The 14,855-nt window shown below is 45.8% G+C and overlaps 1 protein-coding gene and 1 long non-coding RNA gene across 5 annotated transcripts in view; one reads left to right on the plus strand and one right to left on the minus strand.

Moving 5' to 3' along the window:
- Nucleotides 1-14,855, plus strand: part of RHBDL3 (rhomboid like 3) — a 116,605-nt gene continuing 101,750 nt past the window's right edge. For 2 of the 4 annotated variants that reach the window (XM_039502329.1, XM_039502332.1), the window contains exons 1-2: nt 1-410; nt 4,999-5,022. In XM_039502329.1, the coding sequence (XP_039358263.1) occupies nt 291-410; nt 4,999-5,022 (144 nt within the window). In that variant the 5' untranslated portion in view covers nt 1-290. Of the gene's footprint in view, nt 411-4,778; nt 4,821-4,998; nt 5,023-14,855 lie in introns of those variants that run through there. The other 2 variants (XM_039502336.1, XM_039502331.1) reach the window with 2 other exon arrangements.
- LOC120384020 lies at nt 6,308-14,307 on the minus strand. Its single transcript, XR_005588606.1, has 3 exons — nt 14,195-14,307; nt 12,458-12,541; nt 6,308-6,654 (listed from the first exon to the last, which is right to left on the minus strand). It is a non-coding gene; the product is annotated as an uncharacterized LOC120384020 (long non-coding RNA).

The raw sequence follows: 14,855 nt of genomic DNA on the forward strand, positions 1-14,855 counted from the left end.
ACCGCGGCGGGGCGGCGGTTCCCAGGGGGCCAGGGCTTTCCCGAAGGAGCTGGCGGGGGGCACCCGGCCCGTCCCGAGCCGCGGCGCACGGGCAGCAGCCGCCGCTGTCACCGGCATGTCTGCGGGACGGCTCCTGCCTGCGCGCCCGGGAGGCTCCCTGCAAGGATCGCCCCGGCGGCAGGAGCCCTGACGGAGGCGGCGAAGCTCGGCCGGGTTTGAAAGTTTGCCAGGCACCCGCTAGTTTGAATTGCTGTCGAGATCCGCGGGGCGGCGGGGGGCCGTTCCCCAGCATGGGAGACCGGCGGCCGGAGACTCACGCCAGCTCTTCCCCTGCCGTGGCTGCCAGCTCCGAGGCGGAAGAAATAGAGGTTTTGGAGTCGGAGGATGTCTTGCCTATGGCCACAGAGGATGTAAGTTTCATTTCTCCCCTCTCCCCCCCCATGCCTCAGCGGTTTTAATCGGATCAAGCTATTTATAACTGAACTTCAAGTAGGGAGGAGGGTTGGTGACACCGGGGAGAGGGGAAGTCAGCAAGAATAGAGCCCCCCCCCCAACCTGTTTGAATTGCCTCCGTCCTCCATGTCCCTTAACCACATAAGCCACTGGTGAGATCAAGGGGCGGGAGAGCATTTCCAATGACTTTTCTGCCTAGAGCCAAATCTCCCCCCAACAAGTAAAGCTGGGAAGGGGGAATTTCGATGGTGCCAGCAGCCTGCTTCACAGATGAGTGTGAGGACATGGTCTCTGCCCCTAAAAGCTTATCATCTACTATTATCTACATACATTGAGACTGGGAATCCAAAGGGGGATAAGAGGGTTGGACACTCAGCTGCCATTGACTTTCAGCAGGAACCCTGTAGTTAACTCCACTTAGGTTCCCCAGAAAAATCCCCATTTTAGGCTTTTTTCATCTTAAAATCCTTTACAAATATTCATCTCTTCTGTTGCTGTGCTTACTTTATACTGTGCATTTTTACCATCTAGAATCTATAGGAAGTTAAGTGTTGGTGGGTTTACTTAAACCCATGACTATCATAAATATTTTCTGCCACTACAAGGTTGTTTCTGGTTCAAGAATATTATCAAGGAATCTGTCCCTACAATAATTTTAGGAGAACTTTATAACGAGCGCCACAGGGTCCATGTTCAAAGTGTGTGATCTAATGTTCTTTCATTTTCATTGTGTGCACACACCGCCTTAAATTTCAACCTTGTTCCTGGTAAGCAGCCTAACTTAGTTGTAAGCCTTAATCTCTAAAGATTCTTAAACAGCGAACTTCTTATTTACCAACAGCAGCATCTCTGTGTTTATAAGTCTGAGAACTCATCTTTCCTCCCTCCTCCCCTCTCCCGTCCCGTGCAACTTCCCTTCAACTGTTCAGAAGAAGATTTAGGGATCCTGTATCTCTCTTAACCCATGGATAGTAAAAGATTAATCGCTACATGATAAGGAGTGCATTCATACTGGGGAAAGTATGCAGCCAACTAAGCACTTACAGAGCTGTTCCTTTCTCTGACAGTTATTCCATTGGTGGTGCTACAGTTAGGCTTCTAATTATTCTGTTTCTGACTGCGGTGTCCTGCACTTCCTGATGCAAAATCCAACTGGTCAAATGTAGGGGGCTAATCTGCCATCGGTGCTTGAGTAACTCATTAGCATCAATGGGAGGGAGACTAGCAGACTTTTTTGAAATGTCTGAAGCATTAAGCAGCAGTACAGGGAAGTGATGGAGGAAAAAAAACCCTTTATTTCCAGGAGCCTTTCACATCTCCATTGGAACCCCTTAGACCCTTGTGAACTCTCCCTGCCTCCCCATCCTGCTGTGCATCCCCCATCCTTTGAACAGTTTGTTTATTTAGTTTATGAAGCACAAGACACCTCACTCTACCCATTTAGCTTTGACCCCTGTTGACCTGTAGAGTGGGGGACCTGGCACTGGAATTCCAATCCAAGTCTCCCGTATCCCGGTGCAGAATGCTGATACTGGGCTACCAAGTGGTCTTGATGCTTTGAATCTTCTAGAAGTAGAGATGGGCAGTGAAGTGATAAAGTGCTGGGATCGCCTAAGATGAAAGCTGCTCTGTAAGGACCTGATTCAGTGCTGATAGTAATCAGTGGAAACACTCACATCACGGACTTCAATGGGTGCTAGATCGGGCCCTAAGGTCACAGAGTCATTTGTTATTTAGGCTTCAGTCTGCATTACCAATCTATTTTTACAGTCCTGCTGTTTCTTGGCAGGTTATTGTCCCCAGTTGCTCACCCCCCTGCTCCCAGTGACTTGGGAGACACCAGTGCTCTCCACAGGCAGAATCTGATGCTCTTCATATGAATCCCGCAGTGTAAATACTGAATTGTTGTGGGGGTTTTCCCTGTATAAAAGTGCTTTACAAACATTAGTGGGCCAATCTGGCATTTCTCATGCGCCAGATGAACATTCACTCCTTATATGCTGAATTATTTAGCTGGAAGTTTTGGGTGCATGAGGAAGTCAGTATCATGGCCCAGCTAACCATTGCAATGTCTCTTAGGTAAGATAAGCAAAGAACCTACCTAATGACAGATGGAGGAAGCTGAAGCAGAGAAGTATAATAATAAAAATAATAATTAATACATTTATTGTAAAGTGCCCTCCACCAAGGCACTTGGGGCATCAGCAAGAAAGAAAATTAAATAACATTTATAAATACAAAACATATAAAATGACCACCCTGTATAGCTATAACATTCAGGGGGTGGCTTGCCCAGAGTCACAGAGAGAAGTGACCAAATTCTGAATGTTTTCTGTCCTCATGGGCCTATCCTTCTGGAAGCATCTAGATACTGGTTTTATACTGGATTTCTTTCCCAGAGGGTAATAAACCAGGCATTGTTAGTTGCAGGAACTGAGTTTGTTTCTGGGTTTTAGCACTATAGGTGATCAGCAGCCAATCCCCATGTGTAACATTACATGATAAGCCTGGATGGAGCATATATAATTAGGGCGCCAAGCCTCCCAGCACTTATTTATCCAGAATCATGTTTTTGGGTCTCTCTGGTAAGTACTGTAGCTGCTTAGCTGGCCTTTAAGAAAGAGAGTTCTGGTTTCCTTTCTGCTGTGGAAGAGAGAGAAGCAAGTAATGCCTTTGAGCTACTCCAGCCTGCTGTAGAATCCAGTCATTGATCCTGTAGTGTGCTCAGCAGCATCACCATGTGTTTAAAGTCAACAGATGTTGAAAGTGCTGAGCATTGGGTTGGAGTGGACTCTAGCAATGGGAGAGGAAGAATGGTCTCAAGGGAAAAGCACATAGCTGGGTGAGATCTGGATTCTAATCCTGGCGCTGCCACTAACTTGCAGTGTGACCTTGGGCAAGTCACATAAGGCCCACTCCAGCTCCTGTAGAAATCGCTCTGAGATCTTTCCATTGACTTCAGTGGGAGTTGGAGCAGACTTTTTAAAAGTCCCGTGCCTCAGTTTCCCCATCAGTAAAATGGAGATAACACACACCAACCTGAAGAAGTGCCAGGAATCATTTATGTGCCATCTGTAAATAAAATGTTACAGAAGATGTTGTGAAAGTCCCCCTCCCCCATGTAATCAGTCAATAAATTTCAAGTTGGGATTAGCAGGCTGCAGAACACGCTCTGAAAATTAAAACCATTGTGTTAGGAGCACACCCAAGGCCAAACTGGGCTTTGATTTTCTTTCTCTCTCTCTCTCTCTCTCTCTCTCTTTTTTAATTGGAAACTTGAGATAAGCTCGCTGGCTTGTCTGCCAAGAACTGACACACAGTCAGTCAATTCTTATACATTGCTAATCACTTAAAAAAAAAAAGGGTGAGGTATACAAGGGAGGTTATGCTGGCACAGCCTTGGCTGCAAAGGAATTTGTCATTACAGCACTTGGAGTGATATTAAACAAAGCCAGGATTTAAAATATCCTAAAACATTAAAGCATTGGGCAGATTTACAGGGACAGTTGGGAGTTTATACATGAATATCCACTCAAACAACAGCTTAACTAATTCAGTGGGAATTCAGTGAATTAATATTTAACCCACGGTCTCTCCACTAGGTAGGCAAAGCTCCAAAATTGATTGGAGGGAAATATTCCTTACTCAGTAGCTAAGACTTTAACCAGAGCTCTGCTCTGCATATAACAGCAGATGCATTTTGCGCTTGTGTGAAATCTGGTGCCAGTATTTTTCTCACCTTGCTTTCATAAGTGAGGGAGACACAAATCAGGAGTGTTGTGCTGGGGGGATGGGTATCAGTGGGCTTTCAAATACTATCCTGGGACGAACTCTTCTAGGGACCCTGGAACTAGCTGGGTTACCGTGTCACCCTCACATTGCCACATGACTTCTCCTCCAACTTCTTCCTCCTCACCATGACCCAGTGTGACGCTGTTATGTCAGGTTTGAAAGCCCTGCTGGGGAGCTGTCTGTTCAGGCCTCCTCTGTCCTGATGGATTGTGAGCCTGATGGGGGATGCTGAGGTGAGAGCTTTAGATCTGAGGTTGTGTAAAATGTAGCCAATGATTAGCTTGTTTAGTGTTCCCAAAGCACTCAAAAGCTACAGGTGTGAGTGCTAAACACGCACCTGACTCTGTATGTAGAGAGGGGATTCTCAGGTAACTCCTGCAGGGTTCTTTTAATTGCACAGCTGATGTCCCAGGGTTTATTGGGCAAACCCTTGGCACTTGACACCCCTGAAGCACTACAGAGGCATTAAGCCTCAGAACGCCTCTCCTCTGCCTGGAGATGCTAACATTATTTCCAGATGGGGTCACGAGGCACAGAGCGGGAATGACTTGCCCAACACCTCACAGCCAGTTACTGTGAGAAGCAGGATTAGACGGCAGGAATTCCTGGCTCCCTATCCCTTGCTTAGTCCACTAGATCATTCAATTATTTGCTTGTTAAAGTATATTTCCAGAATGATTTTCACTCTAATATAATTGCTTATACCTTTTTTTTCCTTTTTTCCTCCTTTATGCATTGCCTCTTACCTATCAGCACTGGAAAGCTCTGTTTGATCAGGTATGTGAACAATTCCCATATTTTATCATCCTGCTTCTGGTGAGAAAGGCTCTAACCCCTGCTTGCTTTCCTTTGTACATTAGACTTTCCCCTCTGCGCTGTGCTGCTTATATTTTCAAACTAGGGCTGTAACATGTGGCCCATGTGAAATGAGTTTGGCCACGATCCAGATCCCAGCGCATTGGTGCCCGTCTCATAGACACCACCACTGCAGTTACCTGCCCACCCCATCCCCATTGGCAGTGCCGTTAGTGCAGCTAAGGTTCTGAATGGGCCCTGGAGACGGAACTACCCTACTGTCCATAGAGGTGATCTCCCCCAGGTCAGAGCTGAGGTGGGGTTGGGTGTGTGTGTGTGCGTGTGCGCTTGCAGTGCTACCAGTTGTGCTGTACCTGTCCTCTGGCTAGGGGACCTTACTTTCCAAGGCTGTCAATCCAGCACCTTCATGATGATTGCTACATTTTTTGGGCTAGATCCTCAGCTGGTAAATTGACTTCACTGGAGCTACTTCAGTTTATGCCAACAGAGAATGCAATCCTTTAATTTTAAAAGTAAAAACAATCACGTGCTTCTGTTTCCACAGTGAAATCCCTAATTTTATCATGTATAGGAACCAGATCCTCATCTGGCGTAAATTGGTGTCGCTCCACTGACGTAGATGCTAGTTATAGCATCTAAATTATAATCCACGCTCCAGCTTCTCCGTTTGGAGCGTGGATTATAATTTTAGATGCTATAACTAGCATGCTTGCTTTGTGGCATTCCTTCCATCTAGCACCATGAAATGCTAAGTAGCTATAACCAGGCTTTTTCTATGGTTACCTCCTTGACTTGCTTCTAACTGAACCACTGTGTAAATGAAACTGTAAACTATGGCTCTTAATGCCATAGACTTCTGTGTGTGACTATCACCTTGTGTAAGTGAGCTGTTCCTCTTACATTGGCATCATTCTATCTGCACTAAAGTTCTGATGAGATTGCTCCACTGCTTTATGAGGCAATAACATTGTTCCTGAATGTGAATAAACTACAAAACCAAAGGCGGTGGTGCAGCCTCCTCAGAGGGATGCCCTTGTGGCCAGAGGTGTCCTGTTATATTCAGTAAATAATCTGACTGCTAGCCATGACGAGTGTCCGTTTATAACCCACTAAGACGTGATCTATTATTAATCCATAAATCTAGGTTGAGTAGCATTTGTCAGTGTGCTGCACCATAGCCAGCTGGTGATTGGAGGCGTAGTAACTAGATTATTGAAATGGTCAATCATATTTAAATCTCTGTAGTATGTTTTAATTTGTTAGCATTCTGTGTATGAACGAGGATTGCTCCCATTCAGAAGGCAGGGGTCGCAATAGGAATCAGTCGTTAGTTGGGCTTGAATGTTTGTTTCAACCATTCTGAATTCTTCCCTGTTTCAAAATTTTGCTTTACTTTGGGGCATATCCCGCAAGCTCCCTGACCCCGCACTGAAATCATTGAATCCTTGCAGGATGGGGCTTTTGGCTTGTAGCTGACTTGGGCTGAGAGAGGAATCGGCAGGTTCCAACAGGGGTGCAGAGATCTTGACCGAACAGCAGCAGTGTCATGTTTTTAAAATGGCTTGATGGCAGTTGGATTTATGGTACATTTCCCTAATGACAAGGGAAACAGACTGTTAATCAAAATCTCTCATAATTAGCCACTTTTGAATTAGGGCTGCAACTGAAATTTAAACCCTGTCCATAAGGCTTTATTATCAAAGAGAATGCAACCCACGAAAAACCAGTCCCAAATCCTGAGTGAATCAATACAGCCTTTGTTGCCTATGGGCAAAAGCAAAAAGCAGACGTCTTCCTTCAGCATTATATCAGTAAGACAGAAAACCCATTAGCTTAGCAATGAATAGTGAGATTCTGTTTGCCATGAAACACATTCCCTGTATCCAGAAATTCACTGCACCAAGAGAGGAGTGTGTTTTGTTTAATGCCAACTGGAATCTGTGTGAAACATGAGGTCAGTACAAGGGATTTCTGCTGCACTGGCTAGAGAACACAGATGCACTGAAACATACATCTCCGTTGTACAGTGCTAAACTTGATTCCTTCTGCATGTTTGCCTGGAGGGCGGAACAGGTGCCCAAGGATTTTGTGTGCATTAAAATAAAGGGAGGACCTATCTGTGCTGTTACCACTCTGATACTTGGCTCAAGATAGGTTAGCTGAATCATGCAGGTCTCTCCAGTCACTCCTGTGGAGAAAGAGAACAGCTGGGGAGGAAGAGAGCAGGTGAAAGCCCTGGAGAGTGGTTGTGGGAGCCCTTGAGAATTCACAGGCGGTGATCCAGCCTCTGGCTGCTAAGGCAATGGGACTACCGTGAGGATAAATGTAGTGATTAGAGCTGCTTGGAAGATGATTGCTCTCCCTCCCCCAAAAATTTTTGATAAAATATTTTTAATTTTTATTGAAAAAAGGTCTTTTAAATTTTGGGGGTTTCCCTGGGAAACTGGACATTTCTCAGTTTAAAAGTACAAAATTTGGGGGTTGGCGTTTTTTGTGTGTGTAAAACACCCAAACACGAAAACAGAAACTTTTTGTCAAAGATTTTCGTTTAATCAGAAACCATTTGTGTTAAGGATAAGATCTATATATTTGTTTGGATGGAAAATGTGCAACTGGCTCTAGTTTGTCTCTCTGATCACTGCCAATGATCCGTGTCGCCCCCTGCAGAAGTGTGAATTGCGCCCTGGGCAGCCAGTCTGAAAATCCTGGCAGTTGAGATGAGAGTTGTGCAATTTCTGTTTTAAGCAAGTAAAATAAAAAAAGGCTGGAAAACAGGTGGGTTCAGAACTGACTGCTCTTCTGTGAGGTTTTTATATACCAGGCCCAGGGTGAAATCCTGGGCTTATTGAAACCTATAGCAAAACTTTCCTGGACTTCAGTGGGGCTGAGCAAACAGATTTTCAGTATTGCAGCTCCTATTCCACAAAGTCCATCTGTGATGCATTTTCATTTTGGGGCCATGGCCCTTAGCCAGTAGTAACTCATTGGTTACTTTTATATGGATTCGTACATTTTATTTATTGTGCTCATAAACACCCCCGACCACGCACACTTTAGCTCCGCATCTGCCACCTCCCATGGGGCTCAGGCCGTGTTTGAGCGCTTCACACATTCGTTTCCATTTAAAATCCTAACTCTGAACAAAGTGAGGGCTCTTCTTTTCCTCCCTCAGATCTCTTGGGTTTTTCCTCATTTGCTTTTCATTTGGAGAGGTCTCATTTCTTGCTAACCATTGAGATGGATTACATGGCAGGTGGGGCAGAGAGACAGCTTTGGGGGGCAGATCTTGGCAGCGTGAAGACAAATGTGGCCATTGTCTTTTGCCTTGAGTAAATAAGACCCTGGTTAATTCTCTATCTCTCTCTCTCTCTCACTGAAATGAAGGGGTGTTTCTCAATTCCCATGTGGAGGTGGAGTAGCCTGATGGTTAAATTAGAAGACTGTGAGTCAGGACCCTGGGTTCTTTCCCCAGTTTTGCCACTGGCTTTTTCTGTGGCTTTGGGCAAATTACTTAACTTTTCTGTGCCCCAATTATCCCCATTTCAGGAATGAGTGAAACTTAATCACTGTGATAAAGTGCTTTAAATCTTCTGATGAAAGTGGGCTATAGAAATGTGCAATGTTTATTGTCACAACAGACCCACAGTTGTGCTGTTCCCCTAGTGGGGAGAATTTGGTTTTTCAGCAGCTCGTTGGTCAGATTTCAGAAGCTGGAGTAATTCAGACCTGGTGTTACTTTGTCGAGGCCTCCATGTCTGAGCTGCCAATGATCGGTTCATGGGATGGGTTCCCATGTCTAAGTACCCACTACCCACACCTTGGTCAGTGTCTGTGGGTGACAGCAGGGTATTTGCTTTAAATAGACAAAGCCTTTGCTACCCCATCACCTTGGCTCATCTGCCTGTGAGTCTGGGCTGCATTTTTGTTGCAGCTGTCTGAGAAGGTATGGATTCTTCCATGAAATTTCTACGTGGGTGTGATGGTATCAGAGAAAAAGAGTTTGCTGAGAGTCTCAGGAGATGTGTGGGCAGCTAATGGGAAACTGGAGCTCAGTACGAACTCTGCAGACATACCACAGACCAGACGAGGCATTCTTGTCTGTGCCAGAGAAAATTAAATTGACGACAGTAGTGTTAGGAACAGGTGCAGCTGAGCCCATTTTGCCGCCATTTCAGAACCATGGTTAAAAGCTGCTTGCAGCAAAGTCCTTGCTGTTTGCCTTATGACAAGGAATAGGTAACTTTCTTGGAAAGGGCCATTTCCCCGCAGTTGTGGAGACGCAAACACAACAGCCTTGTGGTAGTGCATGAGAAAAAGGACTACAACCAGAAAGTGAAAGTGACTAGGCTAGCTTTGAGGAGTGCAATGCAAAAACCAAACAGTGTAAACAAGGGAAAGTCAATGACACTTTTAAGTCCTTTTGGCTATAGGCCTGGATCCTGGATGATTGAAGGTGAAAAGTACTTTGCAGAATTGGGCCCACTGATGAAAGTTGGTGGTAACTCAGGCAAAGAGTTATTTTTAAGTAAATTATTTTTATTTTAACAAATAGGTAAACAGTTTAACACTATCTATTTCCCATGCTATAAAAGAAATTCCAGTTTGTTCATGTGGACACTATTGAGTTAAAAATCACACTTTAGTTTGAATTATTTCCCCCTACTCTTGTTCCAGGAAAAATCTACTGGCTATGTCTGGCAAAACCTGCAAGATAGCGTAATATGAGGTGTTGACAGTGCTTAGTGTATGGCCAATTTTTCTGTTTGCCCTGTAAAATCACTTCTTTCCCCTTCTTTATGTGGGTCTTACACATGCCAACAGGGATGGGGAAGAAGAAAATGGTGGTTATCAAACTGCAGAAACTGACAAGGGGCTCAAGGAGATGCGGAGTATTTTCTAAAACTACTTTTTAAGTTCTTTAAAACATCGGCTAGATGTCAAAGTGTTGCTATCCCTTTAACACTAAACATCTTTTGGCCAATCCTAATCATAACAACTGTCCCTACTAAGCGTAGTGTGTCAACAAACAGAACCTTGTGGGATATAATATAAACTAGAAAACACTCCTGGAGGGGGGTAATTATTTTTTTAAATGTGGACTAAGGATCTAATCCAAAGTGTCAATGGACTGACTCTTGCTGATGCCAAGGGGCTGTGGATCAGGCTCTAAAAGCAGGGTCTAGCTTTGTTTGTCCAGGTCATTGAATTAGGCACATTTGTGGGAGCGAGGGGATTTTTCCTCCTTCCCGACCAAGATTGGGCTTGTAAAAGGGGGAAAGAAACTTAAAAGCTGGGAGAGCTCATTTGATACCGTACAGAGGGGGCTCTGCATCTGTCCCATACCCTGAAGTCTAATCTCATTTACAGTTGTCAGTGTGGCCTGTTGGAGGAGATGAAAGGGAGAAGACAAGGAGGCAGAATATATTAGTCTCGAGCAGAGGGCGCTGAGAGCACCTGCCCCATTACCTTGAGAAGGGGGCAACAGCGGCAGCTGGACATGGGTCATCTGCTGCTCTTTGAGGCGTGCTGCCCATGGAACACACGATTAATGAGTCAAGGGAGGGTCTATTGTAAGCCACAAAGACTCGGGACTTAAGTAGGGCTCTCAATCCTCTTTCTTCCCGCAACCGCCATCACTTTACATTTCTCAAGTGGAGTAGGGGCGGCGCAGCCAGCCGCTGTCTGAGACCACAAAGCCTCCCTTTCTCCTCCCTCCCCAAACTGCTGCTGACCTTTGTCACACAGCATTAACCTTTTGACTCTGCCATTTTGGACTTCGGGTTGGAAAAAGTCAATGGAAATTAATTGCACTGTGTATGGTTTTTTTAAAAAGAGAATGTGTTGGGAGGGTGGGCGGTGGTGTGTCGTTGTTTTTCTTGAACAATGAGAAGTTTCTTCTGTGCTGATACTATATGGATCCCTCTTTCTTATAATAATGATTCCATGGTGCCCTTCCATCTGAGGATCTCCAAGTGCTTTGCAAACATTAAGCCTTCCAGCACCCCTGAGAGGTGCGTATTTATCATCGTCCAACTATGAAAGAAGGGAAACTGAGGCACAGAGCAGCCAAGACTTGCTCAGGATGGTGCAGCTGGTCACTAACAGAGCTCTAATCCCCTGCTTTAACCAGAAGGCCCTCTTTCGTCTCCCTTGCGGGCCCAAGACTGCAATCAACTAGGAGGAGTGGGTAGGTGCCCAAGAGATGGGGAAATGCTACCAGGTGTGGTGAAGACAGATAAATGTAGTTGATCTTAAATGCCTCATGAGTCAGATTTTTGAAGCCAGGTGAGCACTGCTATGTGCACTCACATCAGGTGTTTCCCTTTAGATGGCCATCTATCTATATAAGAACAGCCATGCTGGGTCAGACCAGTGGTCCATCTAGCCCAGTATCCTGTCTTCCAACAGTGGCCAGTCCCAGGTGCTTCAGAAGGAATGAACAGAACAGGCAATCATCAAGTGATCCATCCTCTGTTGTCCAGTCCCAGCTTCTGGCAGTCAGAGGCTAGGGACACCCAGAGCATGAGTTTGGGTCCTTGGCCATCTTACCCCAGTGGAGACAGGGACTCTGGCAGGTGGGACTAGAGGAATGGATGCTTCTGGCCATGACAGTGATTTTTACACTTTCACGCACAGTCGTGAGTGTGCTCTCTCTCTCTCGCTCTCTTTACAAATTGCTGTGAATCGCTTCTGATTTTTAAGGGGAAAAATGCGGGTGACAAATTTCCAACCAGACCTACTGGGCAGACTGGCTAAAGGCAGTGGAGCAGTGCAGGTTGTGGCAGGGCTGATTGGCTACAATGAGTTGATCAGTTCCCCTCTTCGAGCTAGGGTACATGTTTCTGATTCCTCCCCCTTGATCTAAGTTAAGAATCCTGCTCTCTCTCTCTCTGCTTATTGCCTTTCACTTGCCTGCCTCTCTCCCCAACAATGATGCCGGAACCAGTGGCTTTATTTCTCTTTTGGCTCGGCTGGCACCTTGGGAGGATCACCTGCTGGGATATCTGGAGACTATAAAATGGCTTATGGGCTGTGGCTTGCCATCTTTGCCCTGACTCCAATGTGAGTTTTCCCTGTGCAGAGACTGCATGTTCAAACATTGCAGGCACTTCCTATTTGATTTGGCCCAAGTGTGTTAGGAAACTGTAATAAATATATTTAATGCACAGAAAAAATGCTAGAAGGATGAGTCCAGTCTTAAACAGTTCAGGCAAGTTTGTCAGCTTGATGCATCTCTGGATTTGTAAAGCCTTGAGGAAGTTTCTTTACAAAAATACATTTCTGTTCCCCCTTTCCATCTCTGAGATGCCTGGGAAACCAGATGCGCTGGAAGTCAAATTGCACTCAGATGATTTTACCTCAGCGTTGTCAGTGTGATTTTCAGTGGCATACTTACTCTTCCATTTCAGTTTAATATGCTGAGTGGGTTTTTTTAGACACACGCTTATTCTTACTAATGCGTTGTTTGGAACATCTCGTCCTGCATGTGAAAAACCATTAAGGCAATATTAATGTTTAAGCTTGTGTGTGGTTTTTATCTTATTTTATTTATTTTTTCTTAAAGTCTTAGAGGCAGCATGGCCAGATACTGCTATGCAAATTGCCTGTGTGCTCAGTCTCACTCCTTAGCACTCTGATATGATTGCGGGTGCTGTCTCTATAGGAACAGTGCCAGCTGGCTAGCTAGTCCAAATAACTTGGAGGTTTCTCTTCCTCCGCACCCCCACCCTTATCACTTATGCTTGTCACATTTGAAAGGCTTCCAAAGTTACCTTTCAAGAGATCTGGTAGGTGAGCACTTTCCCCTTAGATATGAAGGTCTCACTGTGTTTCTATAGGGAAGTTGTTGCAAACCCACAAGTATATGTTTAGAAAATAAATGCAGCTGTGGGTGTGACAAAATCCAGGAAATGCCTAGCTGAGGCTATGATCTGCCTCCAGTTCCTCACTCTGTCTAGCTTAGTGGCTACACACACTGGTCTGAAAACTGTTCAGTGTCTGATGATGCCAGATCTCCTGAACTCAGAAGTGTGCAGACCTCCTAGGCAGGTGATTTGGTAGATGGCATTCTCTTCTCGGAGCCGGCCATTTAGCATAGTGCTGGGGGCACTCTGAGGATGGAGATACCATGCTGGGGTGAGGGCAGGCCTTGGAGCATTTGTGTTAGTGTAAATTCCAATGACATTTTTGCAAGAGTAGTCACTAAGCCTAGTGCCCTGGCCAAATTCCCAGCTGGCTAATTGTGTGCTGCTGACAATGCGGCAGTTTCACCTGGAGAAATTGGATCTCACTTCCCCTGTTGTGTGGGGCTTGGTTTTTCAAAGGCCCCAAGAGAGTTAGGCACCCAGCTCAGTGAGAGTTGGGTACCTAACTCCTTTAGGTCTCTTTGACAAGGCCAGCTTATGCTGTATACAGTATATTTGAGCTCAGGCCCTTTTCAGCTACTTCAGCCCAGCAGGCAGTGCAGCCGCTGCCGTCTGACCCAGGGCTGTTGCCATATCATGCCAGTGATTTCTAAGCAGGTCATTATGCAAGAGGGATGTTCCACTGGGCTGCCGTCTCGCTGCGCCCCCTTGTCAGCTGCACTGGGGCTAATCCACGGAGGACCTGCTCTTGACTAATAGGCTACGCTTGTCAGGGTGACTACCTGACACCATGCATGTCACGCAGTTTGCTTCTGAGAGGGTCCCCAATGGGAGTTCATCTTTCACTTAAAACACAAAGATCCCTGGCAGGGTTGCTATGGGATATGATTATAATTGGCACTGCGCATATGCTGGGGCCTTACTTGAGGTCAGGGAACCATCAGATGAAGGAGTCTCACTGCAGCTTTTAATTCTCTCTTCCCTCCCCATACCCCAAAATAAACCCCTTGCATTGGTGAGATGTTTTCCCCCCCGCCGTTGCTTGGGAACAGCTGTGCAGGGCAACCTTACGCTGCTGGTGACCAGAGTAATGATGGGTGAAACTGATGTTAAACAAGCCCAATCAATCTTCCCTGTAGAAACCATTCTTCACGGTCTCTGATATTTGACATACTGTGTGTAGCGTCTGCTTTGGAGCTTTTGGGAGGAGACAATCAGATGGGTAAAAATAATCTAGGTAGTCAGAGGAAAAGCCGAGGGTCCGATACCTGATGGCTATTGATAAATCTCTGGAGCCAGGCCCTTCTTGGATAGTTCTTTACCTAGGAGCTCTCCCCTCCCTGCTGTAATCCTTTAGTTATAGAGATGTGGCTGAGACTGAGGCCTGGTATACACTACAAAGTTGGGTGGACATAAGCTGCTTTATGTCGACATCATGATGTCAGTGTCTACACTATGATGTTCCTCCCACTGATGTCACTTGCCTGCTATGTTGACTTAATTACTCCACCTCCGTGACAGGCTGTAGAGAGGTGTAATGTAGACACTACATTGCTCACGACGACTTATCTAGCCTCCAGGAGCTATCGCCCATTGTGACCGCACTGGTCGCCGTTTTCAACTCCGCTGCCCAGAGCAGTCACTCTGGTGCGGAGGCGAGGACATGCTGCTTTTACAAGTTGCTGCATGTACCTCTTGTTATGCAAATGTACCTCTTGTTATGATCACAGAGTGATATCCCCCCACCCTTTTCCCCTGTGCTTTGAACTTTGCAACCCCTTCCCAAGACACCCTGCCCTAGGGTTGCAGTGGGATAGCTACTCATGATGCAGTCAATATAAGTGCTGCTGCTGTGGGCACGCTCCACCGACACAAGGAGCATCGCGTCGACATGCATAACCGACATGGTTACTGCGGTGGCTGTATGTC

The sequence above is a fragment of the Mauremys reevesii genome, linkage group 15 (assembly GCF_016161935.1).
Source record: "Mauremys reevesii isolate NIE-2019 linkage group 15, ASM1616193v1, whole genome shotgun sequence".
Lineage (NCBI taxonomy): Eukaryota > Metazoa > Chordata > Testudines > Geoemydidae > Mauremys > Mauremys reevesii.